Here is a 23,066-nt window from a genome sequence, read left to right as displayed (position 1 = left end):
AACCTGTTGGTACAGTTAAACGCAGCACATGAATGAGGCGTCTTTATTCTCGGCTACTGTCTAGACGCTATACCAGAGACGGGTGAAGAATCTCCACTTTGCCCCATCCAATATGGCGGCGAGGATGACGTATGATTCTACGCAGAAGGCGGCGTCTATGTTTGTATGTCTATGCCTTTCTCCATCACTCACACTTACTCTTATTGAAGCAGCGCGCAACAAGCCTCAACAGGAACCACGGGTGGCTCGCAGGGCCAAATTAGAATTTGCGTTAACCGCACTTTTTTTTTATCGCGATAAATTGAGATCGTGTTAACATCGTGTTAACTTTGACAGCCCTAATTTATTATTTTGAAAACCCACCACCTGCCTAATTGTGCGACAGTAATGACGTAAATACCAGCGTGACGGACTGGTCCTTATCCGGTCGTCTTTCTAACTCTTCTCAGTTGGTTCGAAGTCGTATGGAATAATCTCCATGTCACGTACGCGAGGGAGGCGGATGTATGTGCAGAAGTATACAGTTTAATAAAGGGCAGAATATATACACAGTGAGGCAAACAGTCCAAAACGGCAGGCGAGATAAAAAACGAGAAACAGGCAGAAGGGTCGTGAAACAGGAAATCAAGACACCGGGTAGAAAGGCTCGGTAATGCGTACATGCGTATCGTAATACTTCGCGATGCAAGTGCATCAGTACAGTCCTTAAATAGGCAAACGCAGCTCCTTAATTGAGCTCCGGTGCGCCTTGTTCACGGTGCGCGTGCTGGAGTCCACTCGGGGCGCCTTCAGGTGCACGCGCTACACCGCACAGGACTGACACTCCATCACTGATGAAGCTGGCAAATCTCGAAATGAATCTAAATTGGAATGACATGGTGATCTGGCTGCTGTGTAAACAGTTTTCAAAATGGCGGCGCTGACACTTCACGTTTGAAATCTCGCACAAGTTTCGTGAAGATCGCGCGGATACGGTAAGCGACGCCTGCCGTGGACCAAAAGAACTCCATTCAGCATGGTTAAAAACCGAAAAGGCTGATAAGTGTAATATAATATGCCAATATGAGTCACGATATAAGGTTAATAAAACCGAAAACGTAACTGAAGAACACGTTAATTAAGAAATAAAGCAAGTTTAAAAATGACTTCAATTCTCTTTTAAAACCTCCAGAGTCCAGTGTTGGAGAAGAACAGCGCTGTGATGCAGGGAGCGAATCGCCATCGCTGTGGAGTTACTACGAGAAAAACAGCTCGGACTGTTGTTGTTGTTGTTTTCCTGCACTGCAGCGCTGCACTTCTGTACGTTATAAACTCACCGGCTGATTCCTTCAAAGGAGGCTTCACGGCTGGTACTGCCACTGTCAGTGTTCAAACCTCGCTGGAGGAGACAGAGAATGAGCGATTCAGAGAGAGAGAGAGACAGAGAACAGAGTTAAAGAGAGAAAGAAGAAAGAACAGAGAGAGAAAAACAGACAGAGATAAAGAGAGAGAATGACAGAAAAAGATTCAGACAGACAGAGAGAGAACAGAGTTAAAGAGAGAGAAGAGAGAGACAGACAACAACAGAGAGAGAAAGATAGAAGAAAGAACAGAGAGAAAAACAGAGATAGAGAGAGAACAGAGAGAGAAAGAACAGAGTTAAAGAGAGGAGAGAGAGAGACAAAGAGAGAAAGATAGAAGAAAGAACAGAGAGACAGAGATAAAGAGAGAGGAGAGACAAAGAGAGAACAGAGAGAGAAAGATAGAAGAAAGAGGACAGACAGAGAGAAACAGACAGATAAGGACAGAGAGAAAGACAGATAGAGAGAGAAAAACAGACAGAGATAAAGAGAGAGAATAACAGAAAGATTCAGACAGACAGAGAGAGAGAACAGAGTTAAAGAGAGGAGAGAGAGACAAAGAGAGACAACAACAGAGGGAGAGAGAAAGAGAAGAAAGAACAGAGAGAAAAACAGACAGAAATAAAGAGAGAACAGAGAGAGAGAAAGAACAGAGTTAAAGAGAGGAGAGAGAGAAAGAGAGAAAGATAGAAGAAAGAACAGAGAGACAGAGATAAAGAGAGAGGAGAGACAAAGAGAGAGACAACAACAGAGAGAGATAGAAGAAAGAACAGAGAGAAAAACAGACAGAAATAAAGAGAGAACAGAGAGAGAGACAGAGATAAAGAGAGAGGAGAGACAAAGAGAGAGACAACAGAGAGAGAAAGATAGAAGAAAGAGGACAGACAGAGAAACAGACAGAGATAAGGAGAGAGAGAGAAAGATTCAGACAGAGAGAGAACAGAGTTAAGAGAGAGGACAGAGAGACAAAGAGAGAGACAACAACAGAGAGAGAAAGATAGAGAGAGAAACAGAGATAAAGAGAGGAGAGACAAACAGAGAGACAACAACAGAGAGAGAAAACAGAAAGAGATAGATAGAGAGAGATATCCAACATCACCACGCTTAATTAAAGCTCAGGGGTTTGTTCTCCCAAACAGAAGAATAAAATCATGGGGTTTACCAGCGTGAGCAGGACGGATGGTTTCATGTTGGTGAGGATCTCAGCGATCTGTGGACACACACGAGGATCACGTGAGGTTTCAGTCAGAAGAGTCTGAGATTTCACACATCGCTTCGGGAATCAGAGACACTGAAAGGAGCTTTAACTATAAAAGGTCAATCAGAGGAGGACGTCTGTCACTGTCTGTTCCTGCAGGACGCAAACTTTTTATCAACGACGGGGCAAGAGAGTGAGAGAGAGACATTTAGAGACAACGAATAAGAGACGGCTGGACAGACAGACGGATAAGAGAAAGACAGAATGCTAAATCAAGACAGAGTGCTAAACAGAAAGAAAGAGATTGCTAGACCACTGGCGGCTCGTTAATAGGGGCAATTTGGGCGACGCACTCCCAAACAGGGTGGGAGATTTTTATTTATTTATTTATTTTTATCTACTCCTACTACCACGGCAACAGTAATGTCATTGTCCAATCAGGCTAAGGTTGCGCCTGGTGTACCCACGCCCTTTTGGGGCGATTTCTGTCAGGTTCAGATTTGCCCCAAAATCTCCCATTGACACTAATGGTACGTACGTTTTTTTTCAAAAATCCTGCTCCCAACGCATTTTCTATTAGGTTTTATGTGCTCGCACAAGCAGCGTGCTTACGTCATACGCCTGTTGCGCCGCGCAAGTGTTGCCAGATTGGTTTTAAGTGCATTTTGGCGGGTTTTGAACATAATTTTGGGCTGGAAAACGCAACTTGCGCGCGAAATGTGTGAACATTCTATGAAGATGGCGGCGAGTGTTGAGTGCAACAATACGATAGCGTCTCTGAAAGAAGTTCCCTTTAGTCGTCGTACCAATGAGGAGAAAACGGCAATCAAACAGCGAGGACCTCCTAGACCGAATTTAAACATCAAGCAAGTGTCTACGAAGGGGGAGAAGACCTGCTCAAGAGGTTTTAACAAGAACTGGTACCACCGCAAAACTTGGCTAGCTGGCTGTGATGTAGTCAATGCTCTTTTTTGCTACCCTTGCGCTCTCTTCCACCCTGGAAGTAGCACAGCAGATGGTACAGTGATATCTGATATTTGAATTTACTAGGCAAAAGTTGTTTTTTTGTGTGGTGTGTTTTACCAATGGCAGTTTAACATTGCCATGTTTTTGTTTTACCAATGGCAGTTTAACATTGCCATGCTTGGAATATTTCAGTAGCCTCAAGTTCTCTCTGACTTGGTGTAAATTAAGCATATTTTCAGTTTTTATATATTGTACAGTATGTGTGTTCATTGGAGCCAGCAGCACCTTACCTTTTTTCCAACTTGTTAAGCCAAGTTGCACTGACTACAAAACCTTGTGTGTATATAGCTAAATAACTAAAGTCTTTTGTGTTCATTGACATGCTTGTAATACTTTAAATTTCCTTTTAAGGCATGGCTTTCTGGAGGAATTCTTGGGAAAAAAAACTGCAGAATTTTAGAATTATTTGTTGTTAAAATGGTGCAATTCCATATAAAAAAAAAACCACATAATTAAGTTTGTTTGATGGTTATGCTTTTCTTCATCTTTTTCAAAACTTAAATAAACACTTGTTTTGGATTTATATCCTGCCACTTTAATTGCATTCTTTAGAATTGAAGAAATTAGAATATGTTTATAATTAAGAATTTGTGTCTACTTATTATAGAATACTGGAATAATATGAGAAAATAAATGAGTAATGTAATATTAATTGATTGTGATGCCAAATGTTTTGCTTTGAAGGCTTTGTAAATGAATCTTCCTTAGTTTTAGCCTGGCAAGCCAGACTAAATGTGAATATTTGCCACTCGTAGGCAAAAATATTTTTGGCCGCTAGGCGGGTGGGTCTAGTTTACTAGGCTACCTTAGTTTGCCACCTTTAACTTGTTTAGTGTTGCCACCTAGTGGAGAGAAGAGATATTGTCTATATTGATATCTGAATTTACCAGGCAAAAACAAGTTCGGCCAATTGATTTGCTACCTAGGTCAATTTACTTCAGTCCTGTGGACATTTACGGTCCGTGTAGACATAACGGGGGAAAATTGCCCCCCCTGAAAAAAAATTCAGGAGCCGCCACTGTGCTAGACGGAAAAAAAGAAAGTGCTCGAGAAAGACCAATAAAGAAAGAAAAAGAGTGTGAAGACAAAGAAACAGAGACAGATAAAGAGAGAAGAGTGCAAGGCAGAAATACAGGTAAAGAGACAAAGAAAGACAGACAGACAAAGAGATACAGGGACAGATAAAGAAAGAGATAATGTAAGATAAACGTAAATATGGTGTGATTACGTGAAACGTCACCGGCGTACGATTAGTCTCACACACGGAAAACAGGAAGTGATAAAAACACTGTACAAATTCAACAACACTGGGTGTGAAATACGGTGCAGAGAGGAGGTGTGGCATGCCTGTGATGGGGTGTGATGGGCGGGCATGTGAGGAGGCGTGGTTAAGTTTTGATGCCAATCCAGTGCATGTCTTAAAGCCTTGAAGCTGAGGAACAGGCACATAACATGCTGTGTATTCGTGTGTGTGAGACAGCTTTAGCAGTGACCTGCCCCCAGCTGAACACTCATCCTGAGGAAGTGACAGAGTTTTGACTTCCTGTCACCGCGACCCTAACAGCCGCCTCTTCATTAACATTCGCGCTCCGTACTCTGAGGACCCGAGGTCACGGGATCGTCTTTCAGCGAGACAGAGAGGTCACGCAGTCGGATCACACTGACACACACACAGGGGCACGTTCCTCTGGGGGGGCAAATACTTTACCTCTACGTCATAAAGTTTCTTTCTCGTTCCACCACAGCGCTCTTGGATTCTGGTCTCTGATTGGTCAGGTGGTGTTGATTAGTTTTCTCCAACAGCAGCTCTGACCGTAGTTCAGGTTTATATTAAAGCGCTCGTTCTACAGTAATACGCCATCGTTTCCATAGTAACCAGTCGTTCACAGGGACTTTATAATAAACAGGGGGTCAGTGAGGCTGATGAGAGCAGAAGGAACCTTCACGCAGTAACGTTTGGATAAAAGGGCGTCTCACTCACATCACAGGTGTAGTGCACTTCATCCACTGAGTACTTCTCCTTGAAGTGTTCCGGTGGGTGGATCCTGTCCAAACACACACACACACACACACACACACACACACACACACACACACACACACACACACAGTAACCATCAGGACCGTGTCCCAAACCGCACTCTTCTGCATTAACTCGCTCTCTCAGGTACAGAGTGAGGTTCAGGGCGGAGAAAAACACCCAGGTGGAATGGGGATAAAGCCGGGCGTGTCGGATCAAAGGGAGGGATTTCACAGGCCGGGGCAGCGATTTAAACACTAACGGATCTGAAATACTCCGCCTCCAGGGACAAACTTTAACCTGTCCATGACTTCATCTCTGGCTCTTCAACTTCAAACACACTTTCAGCAGAGTGACCTCACATCACCTCCTCGCTCAACAAAACACACTCACTGAGGTCGGGGCGAAACTCGGGATGCTCCGATATCACTCTGGTCCAACAAGTACGTTTTATTTTTCATCATACTTCGCATTAACCAATCAGTGACACCAGGGAACGTTTTATTTCACTCTGTTTATGTTGTGTTGCTAACAATCGACTTGTTATGCGAACTCGAGCCCTGTTGATAAATCAGCGTACCGGTATTATCAGCCGATATAATCAGTGTCGGCGTTTACAACGGCTCGGTAAATGAGAACCAAATAAAATAAATAAAAACACACACAAAAAAATGTAGAGGCAGAAGACGGATCCTTTAACCATGTTATGAGTGTCATTGCATAGTTTGTCCACCAGGGGGCTCACTGCAACTCCACATGTACTTAGAACACCACAAATCCCAACAATCAGCTGATCCAAGCAGAATCGAGCACAGAAGCTCACAATTTTTTTTTAATTGATCATTCGTTTTTGATGTTCACATGGCGACCCCTCCCCCCCACACTACTTCCATTAATGTTCATTAGTAGTCGTACTCTATAGTTTATAATAAATTTGACTTTTTAAAATACTATTTATACGTTTGACTATTATTTAGCAAAACTTCACATATTTTGTTGTACTTTTGTCCAAAGTCCTATTTATGACCATAAGAGTCACAAGTTGTGTTCTCATGTTCCCTTAGTGAGGCCTCGGAAACAAAATAAAATAACACAAGTCTCTCTCCCCCCCCTCCACTGTCTTCTCTTTCTCTCTCCTGCCCTCTCCCTCTCACTGTCTTCTCTCTCTCTCCCGCCCTCTCCCCCTCACTGTCTTCTCTCTCCCTCTCACTGTCTTCTCTCTCTCTCTCTCTCTCCTGCCCTCTCCCCTCTCCCTGTCTTCTCTCTCTCTCCCGCCCTCTCCCCCTCACTGCCTTCTCTCTCCCCCTCACTGTCTTCTCTCTCTCGCCCTCTCCACCTCACTGTCTTCTCTCTCCCTTTCACTGTCTTCTCTCTCCCCCCTCACTGTCCTCTCTCTCCCTCTCACTGTCCTCTCTCTCTCTCTCTCTCCCTCGCCCTCTCCCCCTCACTGTCTTCTCTCTCCCCCTCACTGTCTTCTCTCTCTCGCTCTCTCCCCCTCACGGTCTTCTCTCTCCCTCTCTCGCCCTCTCCCCCTCACTGTCTTCTCTCTCCCCCTCACTGTCTTCTCTCTCTCGCCCTTTCCCCCTCACTGTCTTCTCTCTCCCCCCTCACTGTCTTCTCTCTCTCGCCCTCTCCCCCTCACTGTCTTCTCTCTCCCCCCTCACTGTCTTCTCTCTCTCGCCCTCTCCCCCTCACTGTCCTCTCTCTCCCCCTCACTGTCTTCTCGCTCTCTCTCTCGCCCTCTCCCCCTCACTGAATTCTCTCTCTCTCTCTCGCCCTCTCCCCCTCACTGTCTTCTCTCTCCCCTCACTGTCTTCTCGCTCTCTCTCTCGCCCTCTCCCCCTCACTGTCTTCTCTCTCCCCCTCACTGTCTTCTCTCTCTCACTCTCTCTCGCTCTCTCCCCCCACTGTCTTCTCTCTCTCTCACTCTCTCTCTCGCTCTCTCCCCCTCACTGTCTTCTCTCTCCCCCTCACTGTCTTCTCTCTCTCGCCCTCTCGCCCTCACTGTCTTCTCTCTCCCCCTCACTGTCTTCTCTCTCCCCCTCACTGTCTTCTCTCTCTCGCCCTCTCCCCCTCACTGTCTTCTCTCTCCCCCTCACTGTCTTCTCTCTCTCGCCCTCTCCACCTCACTGTCTTCTCTCTCCCCCTCACTGTCTTCTCTCTCTCGCCCTCTCCCCCTCACTGTCTTCTCTCTCCCCCTCACTGTCTTCTCTCTCCCCCTCACTGTCTTCTCTCTCCCCCTCACTGTCTTCTCTCTCTCGCCCTCTCCCCCTCACTGTCTTCTCTCTCCCCCTCACTGTCTTCTCTCTCCCGCCCTCTCCCCCTCACTGTCTTCTCTCTCTCTCCCCCGCCCTCTCCCCCTCACTGTCTTCTCTCTCTCTCCCGCCCTCTCCCCCTCACTGTCTTCTCTCTCTCTCCCGCCCTCTCCCCCTCACTGTCTTCTCTCTCTCTCTCTCTCCCACCCTCTCCCCCTCACTGTCTTCTCTCTCTCTCCCCCGCCCTCTCCCCCTCACTGTCTTCTCTCTCTCTCTCCCGCCCTCTCCCCCTCACTGTCTTCTCTCTCTCTCCCCCGCCCTCTCCCCCTCACTGTCTTCTCTCTCTCTCTCTCCCACCCTCTCCCCCTCACTGTCTTCTCTCTCTCTCTCTCCCACCCTCTCCCCCTCACTGTCTCTCTCTCTCTCCCACCCTCTCCCCCTCACTGTCTCTCTCTCTCTCCCACCCTCTCCCCCTCACTGTCTCTCTCTCTCTCCCACCCTCTCCCCCTCACTGTCTTCTCTCTCTCCCGCCCTCTCCCTTTCATTGTCTGTATCTCTCTCTCTCTCTCACCCTCTCCCTCTCACTGTCTTCTCTCTCTCCCCCTCACTGTCTTCTCTCTCTCTCTCTCTCCCGCCCTCTCACTGCCTTCTCTCTCCTTCTCTCTCTCCCCCGCCCTCTCCCTCTCATTGTCTCTCTCTCGCCCTCTCCCCCTCATTGTCTTCTCTCTCCCTCTCACTGTCTTCTCTCTCTCTCTTTCTCCCCCGCCCTCTCCGTCTTCTCTCTCTCTCCCCCGCCCTCTCCCCCTCACTGTCTTCTCTCTCCCTCTCACTGTCTTCTCTCTCTCTCCCGCCCTCTCCCTCTCATTGTCTCTCTCTCTCTCTCGCCCTCTCCCCCTCACTGTCTTCTCTCTCCCTCTTTCTCCCCCGCCCTCTCCCTCTCATTGTCTTCTCTCTCCCCCTCACTGTCTTCTCTCTCTCGCCCTCTCCCCCTCACTGTCTTCTCTCTCTCGCCCTCTCCCCCTCACTGTCTTCTCTCTCCCCCTCACCCCCTCACTGTCTTCTCTCTCCCCCTCACTGTCTTCTCTCTCTCGCCCTCTCCCCCTCACTGTCTTCTCTCTCCCTCTTTCTCCCCCGCCCTCTCCCCCTCACTGTCTTCTCTCTCCCCCTCACTGTCTTCTCTCTCTCGCCCTCACTGTCTTCTCTCTCCCCCTCACTGTCTTCTCTCGCTCGCCCTCTCCCCCTCACTGTCTTCTCTCTCGCCCTCTTCCCCTCACTGTCTTCTCTCTCGCCCTCACTGTCTTCTCTCTCTCGCCCTCTCCCCCTCACTGTCTTCTCTCTCTCGCCCTCTCCCCCTCACTGTCTTCTCTCTCTCGCCCTCTTCCCCTCACTGTCTTCTCTCTCCCCCTCACTGTCTTCTCTCTCTCGCCCTCTCCCCCTCACTGTCTTCTCTCTCCCCCTCACTGTCTTCTCTCTCTCGCCCTCTCCCCCTCACTGTCTTCTCTCTCCCCCTCACTGTCTTCTCTCTCTCGCCCTCTCCCCCTCACTGTCTTCTCTCTCCCCCTCACTGTCTTCTCTCTCTCGCCCTCTCCCCCTCACTGTCTTCTCTCTCCCCCTCACTGTCTTCTCTCTCTCGCCCTCTCCCCCTCACTGTCTTCTCTCTCTCGCCCTCTCCCCCTCACTGTCTTCTCTCTCTCGCCCTCTTCCCCTCACTGTCTTCTCTCTCCCCCTCACTGTCTTCTCTCTCTCGCCCTCTCCCCCTCACTGTCTTCTCTCTCCCCCTCACTGTCTTCTCTCTCTCGCCCTCTCCCCCTCACTGTCTTCTCTCTCCCCCTCACTGTCTTCTCTCTCTCGCCCTCTCCCCCTCACTGTCTTCTCTCTCCCCCTCACTGTCTTCTCTCTCTCGCCCTCTCCCCCTCACTGTCTTCTCTCTCCCCCTCACTGTCTTCTCTCTCTCGCCCTCTCCCCCTCACTGTCTTCTCTCTCCCCCTCACTGTCTTCTCTCTCTCGCCCTCTCCCCCTCACTGTCTTCTCTCTCCCCCTCACTGTCTTCTCTCTCTCGCCCTCTCCCCCTCACTGTCTTCTCTCTCTCGCCCTCTCCCCCTCACTGTCTTCTCTCTCTCGCCCTCTCCCCCTCACTGTCTTCTCTCTCTCGCCCTCTTCCCCTCACTGTCTTCTCTCTCTCGCCCTCTTCCCCTCACTGTCTTCTCTCTCTCGCCCTCTTCCCCTCACTGTCTTCTCTCTCCCCCTCACTGTCTTCTCTCTCTCGCCCTCTCCCCCTCACTGTCTTCTCTCTCCCCCTCACTGTCTTCTCTCTCTCGCCCTCTCCCCCTCACTGTCTTCTCTCTCCCCCTCACTGTCTTCTCTCTCTCGCCCTCTCCCCCTCACTGTCTTCTCTCTCCCCCTCACTGTCCTCTCTCTCCCCCTCTGTCCTCTCTCTCCCCCTCACTGTCCTCTCTCTCCCCCTCACTGTCTTCTCGCTCTCTCTCTCCCCCTCTCCCCCTCACTGAATTCTCTCTCTCTCTCTCTCTCTCGCCCTCTCCCCCTCACTGTCTTCTCTCTCCCTCTCACTGTCTTCTCTCTCTCTCGCCCTCTCCCCCTCACTGAATTCTCTCTCTCTCTCTCTCTCGCCCTCTCCCCCTCACTGAATTCTCTCTCTCTCTCTCTCTCTCTCGCCCTCTCCCCCTCACTGTCTTCTCTCTCCCTCTCACTGTCTTCTCTCTCTCTCGCCCTCTCCCCCTCACTGAATTCTCTCTCTCTCTCTCTCGCCCTCTCCCCCTCACTGTCTTCTCTCTCCCTCTCACTGTCTTCTCTCTCTCTCGCCCTCTCCCCCTCACTGTCTTCTCTCTCCCCCTCACTGTCTTCTCTTCCCCCTCAGTGTCTTCTCTCTCCCTGTCTTCTCTCTCCCTCTCACTGTCTTCTCTCTCCCTCTCTCGCCCTCTCCCTGTCTTCTCTCTCTCTCCCTCACTGTCTTCTCTCTCTCTCTCCCTCCCCTGCCCTCTCCCCCTCACTGTCTTCTCTCTCTCTCCTCCACTGTCTTTTCTCTCTCTCTCTCCCTCCGTCTTCTCTCTCTCTCTCTCTCTCCCCCCCACTGTCTTTTCTCTCTCTCCCCCTCCATCTTCTCTCTCTCCCTCTCACTGTCTTTTCTCTCTCCCCCTCACTGTCTTGTCTTTTCTCTCTCTCTCTCTCTCTCTACCTCCTCCCCACTGTCTTCTCTCTCTCCCCCTCACTGTCTTTTCTCTCTCTCTCTCTCCCTCCCTCCTCCCCTCCATCTTCTCTCCCCCCCGTCTGTCTTCTCTCTCTCCCCCGTCTGTCTCTTCTCTCCCCCTCCATCTTCTCTGTCTCCCCCTCTCTCCCCTCCCTGTCTTCTCTCTCTCTCCCCCCCCACTGTCTTCTCTCTCTCTCTCCCCCCCAGTCTTCTCTCTCCCCCCTCACTGTCTTCGCTCCCCTTCCTTGTCTTCTCTCTCTCTTCTTTCCATCTTCTCTCTCTCTCTCCCTCACTTGTCTGTGCTGTGTGTTCTCTCTTTCTCTCTCTCTGTTCTCCTTCTCTTTGTCTGTTTGCTCTCTCTCGCCTATCTGATTTCTTTCTCTCTCTCTGTTGTTCTCTGTCTATTTACTCACTCTCTCGCTTGCCTGTCTGTCTGTTCTCTTTCTTTCTCTCTCTGTTTGCTCTCTCTCCCTCTCCTGTCTGTCTGTACTCTCTGTCTATTTCTCTGTTCTCTCTCTCTCTCTCTCTCCTTGCCGTTAAAGTTACTGCTTGAACACCATCAGGTCACTGGGATTGTCAGAAGATGCTGTCGCTCCTTGTCTTGATCTATGAACACGTGATCCGACTGACGTCTGAATTGGTATCGACGCGTCCCTAAACTGTACGAGTGTAATTTAGGATGTGAGAGAGTCTCCCTGGAATGCTGAACTCACTAATGTTAATGTTAATCTGAAATGATCTGCGTGTCGAGACAAACACGAAAATACGCAAATATTTAGTTTCCATTGTACGTTTCACAAATTCAGGGGTCAAAGTTCACCGAGATAACGTTGTTGCAAATGCGACTTTCACGTTTCATGTCCTTTCCCATTCGGTGAATCGGCTTTTCTGTCAGGTGATTGTTACGGGTCTCCTGTGTTGCTATAGCAACAGCTTGACCTGTCCACGTTGGTACCTGGATCACTGAGCTGTTTTCCAAATCACACGCAAATCGTGCACAGACGTCAGAGTTGATAAAATAATCATGAAATGAAAGCTGAAGATTTAAATAAAGGGAAAGAAGTGAAGTTATCTAAAGGGGGGGGTTTCAGTGAAAAGCTGCCGTGCGACTCACTTTCCCATCCAGGTGGCGTAGCTTTCAGGCAGCTTTGGCACGAAGAGGATCGACCTGCCCGAGTCGACATCGATGGCACCGTAGCAGTCGGCCTCAGTCACGCCGAACGTCCAGTGGAAGAAAGACTCCTGCACGTTCGGACAAGAAAAGAAAAGAAGTCACACACACACCGCTGTGACACACACCACATGACCATCCAGCAGGGGGCGCTGTTCCACAGAGTAGCACTTTTACACCCTTTTAGGATTTCAGATCAACATTGATCTGACCGAGTGTGAATGTGTGAACAAATGAAAGCACACACACACACACACACAACCGGATCTGTGAGAGAATGTTTTTTGTTAAAAGTGGCCTTTTGGTTTGGTTTCTCACTGCAGGATTGTATGTCGAACATTTAAAGGCAGGGTCGGTCATTTGAGAGAAAACAAACAATACGATGATAGATTTTGAAAACCCCACCCCCTCACTTTAGCGTTCCCTCCAAAGCCACTCCTCCAAAACACATGAACAGTGCGCATTCATGTGTTTTGGAGGAGTGGCTTTGGAGGAAGCAGTAAAGTGAGGGGGTGGGGTTTTCAAAATCTATCATCCTATTGTTTATGGTTTCTCTTAAAAGGCTTCTTAGAAAATGACGCACGCTGCCTTTAAGTCTTCTTATGATTTTTTTAGATAAACTGTGGCTCAAGTGACAAAGCGTGACATTTGAAGAGCTATTTTCTCGAGAGCTCGAATGAGTCCTCGGATCAGTCCTCTGGCACCTGTGGTCCCAAGTTTCTATAATTCCCCGCTCACAACTTTAGTTCCGACCTGTCGCAAGTGCACAATTAATCTTAAAAAAAAAAAGGAAGAAAAACTTATCACGGTGATTTCATCTGATCCTGCTGTAGCAGAGACGGACGTCACCGGGACAGTTAGTGTTCTGACCAATCAGAACTGAGACGTGGTCTAAATGTACTTTATACCGTACATACAGACATATATACATACAGACAGGAAGGAAGGCAGACCAACAGAGAGAAAGACAGGCAGGCAGGCAGGCAGGAAGACAGACAGGAAGACAGACAGACAGGAAGGAAGGAAGGAAGGAAGGAAGGAAGACAGACAGGAAGGAAGACAGAAAGACAGACAGAGAGGAAGGAAGGAAGGAAGGAAGGCAGGAAGGAAGGAAGGAAGGAAGGAAGGAAGGCAGAAAGACAGACAGATAGACAGGAAGGAAGACAGAGAGAGACCGACAGACAGACAGGAAGGAAGGCAGGAAGACCGACTGACAGGAAGGAAGACAGCAACACAGACAGACAGATAGACAGGAAGGAAGACAGAAACACAGACAGACAGGAAGGCAGACAGAGAGACAGACAGACCGACAGGAAGGAAGACAGAAACACAGACAGACAGGAAGGAAGACAGACAGACAGGAAGACAGACAAACAGGAAGGAAGACAGGAAGACAGATAGAAAAGAAGGAAGACAGGAAGACAGACAAACAGGAAGGAAGATAGACAGGCAGGCAGATAGGAAGGCAGACAGACAGACTGAAAGAAAGACAGATAGACAGACAGACAGGACAGAAGACAGGAGGGAAGGAAGGAAAGAAGACAGGAAGGAAGACAGACAGATGTTAATTAATGTATTAACTCCTCCCACAAGGCCCAGGACGCTCGGTTATAGAAAGCAGACTAAAAGCCCTGATGAAACTCTTCTCTGGTGACGGTTTCTGCTCCTTCAGCGTGATCTAATAACCAAACACACATCGCCTTCAGACCCCAGATGAACCCCAGAGTCCTGATTTCATAAAACGGACGTCGGCGGCAGGCGCAGGTGCCCGGGATCAGATATCCGTCCTGTTTATGGGGATTTTAATCAGAAACACGAGCTGACATCAGCAGGCCTGATCTCAGATAAACACACACACACACAGAGTCCCAGATTTCTCTCACGCTGTTAATGTTTCATAAGCAATTACACAAAGTGGAGAGCGTTCCATAAGTGCACTCGTGTGATGAGGCTGGCGGCCTTGAGCCTGCGTTCTCTCGTTTCCTCGGTGAAAAAACCCCACACTGCTGTTCACAGATCAGGGACGAATCCGTAATTAAACCGAGGAAGGCCAGTTTATGTAATGAGAATTCAACACCCGAGAGGAAGCGGATGAGAGAATGTCGATCTCGGAGGAGATGAGTGTTTAACACACGCTGCTCAGAATTCACAACACACAAGCTGAGAACTGTTCAGTGTCAAAACTTTTCCTTTTCTGCTTTAACACAAAGCTACAAGGTTCGATTATTAAAGCCATCGTGTGACGCTGATAACCATCGAGAACAAGAATTCCATTTCTCCGCCTCCAAACCTCAGGCCACGCCTCCTACCCGAGTCTGACGCTGAGGAAGGAAATGGAAATGACGCAGCTGCGACTTTTTATCTCTGCGACGTCCTTTTGTTCAGTTTGTCAGACAGAGTCATGAAGCTGATTAAAGAGGCGCAAAAGTGGAACGATTAACTCGTGCGAGATGTTCAACTGGAGGTTTGAAGCTTTCACGACTTCTCAGGAACATCAGCCTTGTAAACGGACACCAAACACGTCTTGAGCGAACAATTTGGATTGAGTGAGAAAATCACATAATGATGTTGACCCCATTTTGGTTTGTTAACTCGTCTCTGTGAGCCACGTGCTTCCGTGTTGATGAGCCCCTCCCCCCAAAAAAAAAACACTTCTCAAAAGTCCAGAATGTTCCGGGTGTCGCCTGATTCTAAATCGTTCCTGGTCCGGAGTGTTTTGAAGTCACCTGTCTGAAGAGCTCGTCCGTGTCGGTGCAGTATCTCTGTTTCTGTTCTCCTCCCTGCAGCACAACCACAGATTTGGGCTGCAGCGTGTCTTTGGCCTTTAGAGCCTCACAAAGACGACGCCGGTTCTCGGCGAACAACGCAGCCGACACCTTCAGAGTGTCCTTCCCCAACCAGTACACTGCCTTCCTGCAACACACACACATCAGAATTACACAAATCAGCTCAAGATCACATCCTAAGATCTTCACAGCATATAATTCTCAGTGTTCCAGCTAGTTTATTTTCCCGGGGTGCCACGCCCTGCCCTCAAATCCCAGCACCACACCCAAATTTACATCCTCCCTACTCAGAATTTTCCAAGCATCCGGCGCATACGTTCCTCTACAGAAAGTAACTGCGCCTTAAGTGTTTTCGACCTCCAATGAAGTGTTGGTTGACCAATCAGAGCGCACTATGAGGGCGGGGTCATAGTCATGCTCTGTCGGCCATTTTGTCTTATTATAATAACGAGTCAGTGCAGCGAGGTACGACTGAAAAGCAGCGATGCAGAGAAATGTGTGAAAGAGAAAAGAATCAGTAAAAGCAGTAAGGAGCTCCCAGAACCGAGCGTCTCTGTTTGTTAGAACGTCAGGTGAGCGAGAAGTTCAGGACGAAACAAACTTGATCAAAAGTGAGGACTGATAGATCCAGACTCGAGATATAGATTTATGGAAAATCCACTCGTTAACATTAATGTATTAGAATAAAGCTAATCTAACATTAATATATAGGACTAATATTAACGATAAATGAACGCTATTATTATTATTAATATTAAGTAACATTAGACTGATGTTAATGGGCGAGAGATGGATGTAAGTGCTGAAAGAGTTTACTGAAAAGCATGCTGGGAAACAGATCCAAAACGTCCTCACGGCTTGTGCTGTTTGCTCAGAGCAAAAATACGTGTGGACGTGAGCGACAGTTCGAGGGGCATCAATCGCGAACGTGTGCAGACGTGACGTTACGAAGCGTCGTATTAAACCGGTGAACTAAAGTTTCAGATTAGATTACTTTATTTTATAAAAGTAATCTCTCTTCAACAGGTCACCCAATCTGGCTAATTTTGCATAATAGATGAAGACGGAAAGCTCGCTGGGACACGGATTCTAAACTAAACACTAAACACATCAGGGCTCGACTGATATAAACTAATCACTGATAAACCTGCATCAGCGTTTATAACTGCCGAGAAACGACAACTAAAACAGAAACGGAGAGATGGAAGACGAATCCTTTAACCGCGTGATGAGCGTCGTTGCGTCGTATTGGCCGAGACAGAACTCATTACATTCTGGAAGGGATGCGAGTCACAAGGTGGATCCATGAATTTAGTTTCACTTTCTCTCATATCGCAAGATTTGGCTTTGGCGGAAGTTTGCGCGCAGCGATGCCAAACATCTTAAAATCCAGTAGATGGCAGGAAAGTCCAAAAGAGACTAAACATAACCAATGTAGAAATAAGACAAGATCACTATATCACAGTCCACATCCACAGGGATCAGTGATGCTCTGGGATACACATCCAGGAACATAATTCCAATAGTTTTTGAAATACATTGAGAGATATACAGTGGGGCAAAAAAGTATTTAGTCAGTCACCAATTGTGCAAGTTCTCCCACTTAAAAAGATGAGAGAGGCCTGTAATTTTCATCATAGGTACACTTCAACTATGAGAGACAGAATGGGGGGAAAGAATCCAGGAAATCACATTGTAGGATTTTTAAAGAATTTATTTGCAAATTATGGTGGAAAATAAGTATTTGGTCAATAACAAAAGTTCATCTCAATACTTTGTTATATACCCTTTGTTGGCAATGACAGAGGTCAAACGTTTTCTGTAAGTCTTCACAAGGTTTTCACACACTGTTGCTGGTATTTTGGCCCATTCCTCCATGCAGATCTCCTCTAGAGCAGTGATGTTTTGGGGCTGTCGCTGGGCAACACAGACTTTCAACTCCCTCCAAAGATTTTCTATGGGGTTGAGATCTGGAGACTGGCTAGGCCACTCCAGGACCTTGAAATGCTTCTTACGAAGCCACTCCTTCGTTGCCCGGGCGGTGTGTTTGGGATCATTGTCATGCTGAAAGACCCAGCCACGTTTCATCTTCAATGCCCTTGCTGATGGAAGGAGGTTTTCACTCAAAATCTCACGATACATGGCCCCATTCATTCTTTCCTTTACACGGATCAGTCGTCCTGGTCCCTTTGCAGAAAAACAGCCCCAAAGCATGATGTTTCCACCCCCATGCTTCACAGTAGGTATGGTGTTCTTTGGATGTGACTCAGCATTCTTTCTCCTCCAAACACGACAAGTTGAGTTTTTACCAAAAAGTTCTATTTTGGTTTCATCTGACCATATGACATTCTCCCAATCCTCTTCTGGATCATCCAAATGCTCTCTAGCAAACTTCAGACAGGTCTGGACATGTACTGGCTTAAGCAGGGGGACACGTCTGGCACTGCAGGATTTGAGTCCCTGGCGGCGTAGTATGTTACTGATGGTAGCCTTTGTAACTTTGGTCCCAGCTCTCTGCAGGTCATTCACTAGGTCCCCCCGTGTGGTTCTGGGATTTTTGCTCACCGTTCTTGTGATCATTTTGACCCCACGGGGTGAGATCTTGCGTGGAGCCCCAGATCGAGGGAGATTATCAGTGGTCTTGTATGTCTTCCATTTTCTAATAATTGCTCCCACAGTTGATTTCTTCACACCAACCTGCTTACCTATTGCAGATTCGGTCTTCCCAGCCTGGTGCAGGTCTACAATTTTGTTTCTGGTGTCCTTTGACAGCTCTTTGATCTTGGCCATAGTGGAGTTTGGAGTGTGACTGTTTGAGGTTGTGGACAGGTGTCCTTTATACTGATAACGAGTTCAAACAGGTGCCATTAATACAGGTAACGAGTGGAGGACAGAGGAGCCTCTTAAAGAAGAAGTTACAGGTCTGTGAGAGCCAGAAATCTTGCTTGTTTGTAGGTGACCAAATACTTATTTTACCGAGGAATTTACCAATTAATTCATTAAAAATCCTACAACGTGATTTCCTGGATTCTTTCCCCCCATTCTGTCTCTCATAGTTGAAGTGTACCTATGATGAAAATTACAGGCCTCTCTCATCTTTTTAAGTGGGAGAACTTGCACAATTGGTGGCTGACTAAATACTTTTTTGCCCCACTGTACTCACTGGCCACTTTATTAGGAACACCCGTACACCCACCTGCTGTTTGATGCGGTTCTTTAATCAGCAGCACGATGCATCAAATCACGCAGCTACAAATCAAGAGCTTCAGTTAACGATCACGATGTTCAAACATCAGAATGGGAAAAATTGTGATCTCAATTTTTGTGTGACTTTCTTCCACTGTGGCATGGGTTTGAGCCAGATGAGTGTTTTTGGTTTGAGTTTTTCTGAAACTGCTGATCTCCTGGGGTTTTCACAGACACGCAACAGTCTCTAGAGGTTACGCAGAATGGTGCAAAAAACAAACATTGAGTGAGTGGGCGGAAACAAATACCTTGTTGATAAGAGAGATCAGAGGAAAATGGACAGATTTGAGGTGGTTCGAGCTTTTTTTTTTTTTGCCAGGAAGGATATCGGAATTCATATAATCACTCTTTACAACCGTGGTGAGCAGAAAAGCATCTCAGCATGCAACAGAAAACAGAACACCACATTGGGTTCCACTCTTGTGAAGAACAGGAATCTTAGAATCAAGATCAAGTTCCTATTAAAGTGGCCGGTGAGTGTAAAGCGGTCGCGGTTGCAGATTTGCGGATCAGAGACGAGTCGATGATTCTCCTTGATGGAGGTTTGCTCGAGTTCATGCGATTGTTATCTCACTGATCCTTTAATCCTCTTCGTGGAGTGATTTTATTTCCTACCTGACAGTTAATACTTTACCTTTTACTCAATACTTGCTGTTGTATCTTCCACCTGAAACATTTTTGTGTTGAATATCTGCTTCTTTTAGTCTTGAACCAAAAGCTATGAGTTCTACAGTATGATACTGAATTATGGACCTGGTTTTGCAGACATTCGACAGGGTTAAATCTACAGTGTCATTCTTTAATCAATAAAAATTATAAATTGTTCGCAAATTGCTGTAATATAAGAGGTATAAAACATCCAGGATGTGCTGTTTCAGGAAAATAATCAATGATGAGGTGGGAGCAGTAACTCTGCTTCATCACTGATTATTTTCCTCAAGCAGCACGACACATGGAGTGTTTTATTCTTTCCATATGATACTGTAGTATAGTTTGTATCACGTTCCATGATGTCCCAGCCTCCAAAAGCTCCAAGTCGAAATCTTTTTTGCTGAACGATTCCTTTAACAATAAACTGGTTTTCAAAAAGCCTGATGACGGAAATATTACAAAAGACAGGAACTGGGCCACTGCTCTGTGACCCAAACGTCCATCAGAACCTGAACATGAACCTGTTCCTGCTTCACTACTGTCGTTTCGTGGTCGAGAAAAATGTTCACGTGAGAAAAAGGGAAGAGAAGCTCACAAGAAAGCTCGGGTGCGTGTTCCTGATCACGTACAGCTTTAAAAAAAAAAAAAAAAAACACTTATTTCAGGATCTCATAATGAGAGGTTCTTTTCACTGATCTGAGACCAGCTCTGATGACATCACCTGTACATGACGTGTTTTATACTCCAGGGCGTCCCAAAGTCTCCATGCATCGGTGAAATTAACACTTTTTAGCTAAATTTAACTTTATTTCCAAAACATCCTGGACATGATGATTGACATTTCTTATCAACACACACACACAGTGTTACACAAGCTGTAAATAAATCCATTATATTCGGGTCATTCTTCTGCTTGAGCACATCTATTAAACACAGTGATGACGACATGACACTGGACAAAGCGCCGTGAAAGTCCTCATGAGTTATCGCAGGTATTATTGTACCTTTTATAGCCTTTGGAGGACATTTTAGACGTATCAGTGTCCGAGTTACTTCAAGGCTCATAAAAACAGCCATATTGTGATGAAACACAGGCTAAAGATTAAATCACTGCATGATATCTCGGAGTCAGCAAGACATGAACTTTGAACAGCCAAACAGCAAGGAGTTAAGAAACAAATTAAGGGTTGTTTTACAATCAGGGTACAAAGTTTGTGCCACAGCGGTCCAAAATTCAAACTGATTCAAACTGGTTCTTGTACCAGTTTTTAAGTGAAGGACAAGTTAAAGAACAGATTTCAGGTTATTTTTTGACATATGTGTATAGTAGTTTTGTGTAATCTGCTATAAGATGGGAGAAACAAATGAAGTGATTCTCGGAGAGGACATTTTTTTTTTGACAATTCAGAATCCACTACTTCCATAGTGCTTTTAAATATAAGGCTGTTAGCTTTGTGTTAGTCGTCTCTAACATTTATGTCCCAATATCTTGACCACATTTTAGGATGAAAATAATCATTTTAGATATATGTTAGTTTATATTGAAAAATTAGCTGTCTCGGAGAGGACATTTTTTTGACACTAATTTGATCAAAATAGTCTGGAAACTTACTGGCATTCAACATTAAAACTTAACTATGTTTCCAATGATATGGAACCAAATATTTGTTTTCTGCTATAAAGAATGATTTAATTTAAGTGCATCCCTTTTGGAGCGACCTGTGGTCAAAAAAAGCACTTTTTCTAAATGACACGAGTAATTTTGCTAAATATGACATGACATATATCGCCATACATTCACCAAAAATAACGTTATCACTACATTTTTTTTTTGCATGGTAAATAGAGCTATCACAGGGCTACAATAAACAACCAAGTTTATTTAGTCAAGCCTTTTGATATTGAAGATAATAAGTGTTAAATGTGATTTTTAGCTGGCGTGCCCTGATTATAAAACAACCTTTAAGTAAGAATAAAAGAAAGAAGAACAGTGGTTGCACAATATTAGAAAAATGAGTTGTAGAAATAAATGAGATTTTGGTGTTTGTTTGTTTATTCCGCACTACCTCATCTTAACAGCTGCTAGTATGTTTATTCTGCTTATTTCATGTTTGCCTGCTATACCTCAAGTGCCCTTGACTGTTTGGTTATTTGAACCAATTTGTGTGTGTGTGTGTGTGTGTGTGTGTGTGTATATATATATATGAGTGCTTCCACGCTTATGGGTACTGAAGTGGGGACATGAACTTATTCACCTAAAACCATTTCTTTTTTTACCATCAGGTCACAAAACATGTAATCTTTAATGAATGATATGTTAAAAGATAACTTTAATTTTCTGAGATGTAATAAAAACATATTTATATGCCAAAGTCAAGCCTATGAGTTCCAAAATGATGTCTGTTACATTACTTCTGTTACGATTGTCCATCTCGCGTCTGTTACAAATTAATTACAATCTAGCTATATACCATGTTAATCTTATTGAAAGAATGTGTATGTTTATTCTACTACACACGTTTATTAATTATATTTGCTAAAACATCACCTTCCTATGTTTCAAAAAGTAATTCTACATTGTTAAAATTGAGAATCTATATGTCCACAACACTTCTGTTATGTTCTGACTTTGGCATATAAATATGTTTTTATTACATCTCAGAAAATTAAAGTTATCTTTTAACATATCATTCATTAAAGATTACATGTTTTGTGACCTGATGGTAAAAAAAAGAAATGGTTTTAGGTGAATTTTTAAAAATAAGTTCATGTCCCCATTTCAGTACCCATAAGCGTGGAATCACTCATATGAGTGTTTAGTCTATGTCTAGTTCATATCTAGAGTGTTTATACGGTTTATATTGTCTGTTTGAGTGTTTAGTCTGTGTCTAGTTCTTATCTAGTGTTTACACTGTTTATATTGTCTGAGTGTTTAGTCTGTCTTGTTCTTATCTAGTGTTTATACTGTTTATTTATACTGTTTATATTGTTTGAGTGTTTAGTCTATGTCTAGTTCCTATCTAGAGTGTTTATACTGTTTATATTGTTTTTTTTTTTCAATTATTCTATTTTTTATTTATTGCATTGCCTGTTTGCACCGTGGATCAGAGAGGACTGATATTTCATCTGTGCTGTATGTCGAGCATGTATAGCATATTTGACAATAAAGTTGACTTGACTTGACTTTATATAGAATAATGAATCAGAAAACATGTGCATTCTTGTAAATCAGTTCTTAAAAAGTAAAAACGAAAGCAAGATATGCAAAATACATGCAAAGTGGATCACAGGAAGATTTTTACTTCTTTACAAAAACATGCATAATTTAAATATTAATATGATTTCAAGCCAAACTGCAGAGCATGAATACAAAACTTTATCAGAAAACCTTGAACAATCCTGTGCATCCTGGAAACATCAGATTGTGATAATTTAATACAAAATGAAAGCACTGAGAAAGTAAATGAAGGAGAGAAGGAGAGTGATGCAGAGTGCAGGAGAGAAGGCTTACCCTGCTGCTACTGCCATGTTCTCAGCCTGGCCACAGAGTCACGTGACTGGTCAGCTGTCTGGCACGCGCAGTGCTGTTTGTGCAGTGCACTTCCGGGTAAAGACCTCCTCCTCCTCCTCTTTCTTCTCCTTTTCTCTTCTTCTTCCTAAACATTCTCTTCTTCTCGGTACTATTTAGCACTTTCAGAACCACCGGTTAGAAAATTAACCCATAAACACATCAGCAATCAATTAAAAATCAATCACGATTTGAACACAGACACGGCGCTCGCTTCTACGTCATCAACCTGCGACACAAACCGGCTCGAGCTTTATTCAGCGCCCTAGCCTTATAAACAATCCTTAAAAACATAATAAACATGAGATACACTGAAGAGTGTGAGGTGTTTTTGATATTTAGATATCTCCATGATGTGGTTCACTTCATACAAATGCTGTCATTTAATCAAAAGATGATGTAATTCCTTTGGTGAAGGCTGAAGGACTCAAATCCTTCCCCCAGGTCCAAGTAGAAATGTATAAACTTATAAACTAGTACACAATAAATTTATTAAAATTATTAAATTAAGATACAACAAAAGGGATTCACAAAGAAAAACACATATTTTAGTTTTTTTTCTCTTTCTCTTTCTTTTTCTCCTTTTTCTTTTTGGCATTT

At 45.2% G+C, this 23,066-nt stretch overlaps 1 protein-coding gene across 1 annotated transcript in view; it reads right to left on the bottom strand.

The window, feature by feature from the left end:
- pepd (peptidase D) overlaps positions 1–22,516 on the bottom strand; it is a 66,109-nt gene extending 43,593 nt beyond the window's left edge. Inside the window, exons 1-6 of the mRNA XM_060924194.1 lie at positions 22,410–22,516; positions 14,942–15,128; positions 12,159–12,286; positions 5,546–5,609; positions 2,503–2,550; positions 1,317–1,378 (exon numbers count right to left, since the gene is read on the bottom strand). Of these exons, the coding sequence (XP_060780177.1) occupies positions 1,317–1,378; positions 2,503–2,550; positions 5,546–5,609; positions 12,159–12,286; positions 14,942–15,128; positions 22,410–22,426 (506 nt within the window). The 5' untranslated portion in view covers positions 22,427–22,516. The remainder of the gene's footprint in view (positions 1–1,316; positions 1,379–2,502; positions 2,551–5,545; positions 5,610–12,158; positions 12,287–14,941; positions 15,129–22,409) is intronic.
- Between the last annotated feature and the right edge of the window lie 550 nt (positions 22,517–23,066).

Source organism: Neoarius graeffei, chromosome 6 (genome assembly GCF_027579695.1).
Source record: "Neoarius graeffei isolate fNeoGra1 chromosome 6, fNeoGra1.pri, whole genome shotgun sequence".
Classification (NCBI taxonomy): domain Eukaryota; kingdom Metazoa; phylum Chordata; class Actinopteri; order Siluriformes; family Ariidae; genus Neoarius; species Neoarius graeffei.
The sequence above is the reverse complement of the archived record's forward strand: the minus strand, read 5'-3'. Positions and strand labels throughout refer to the sequence as shown.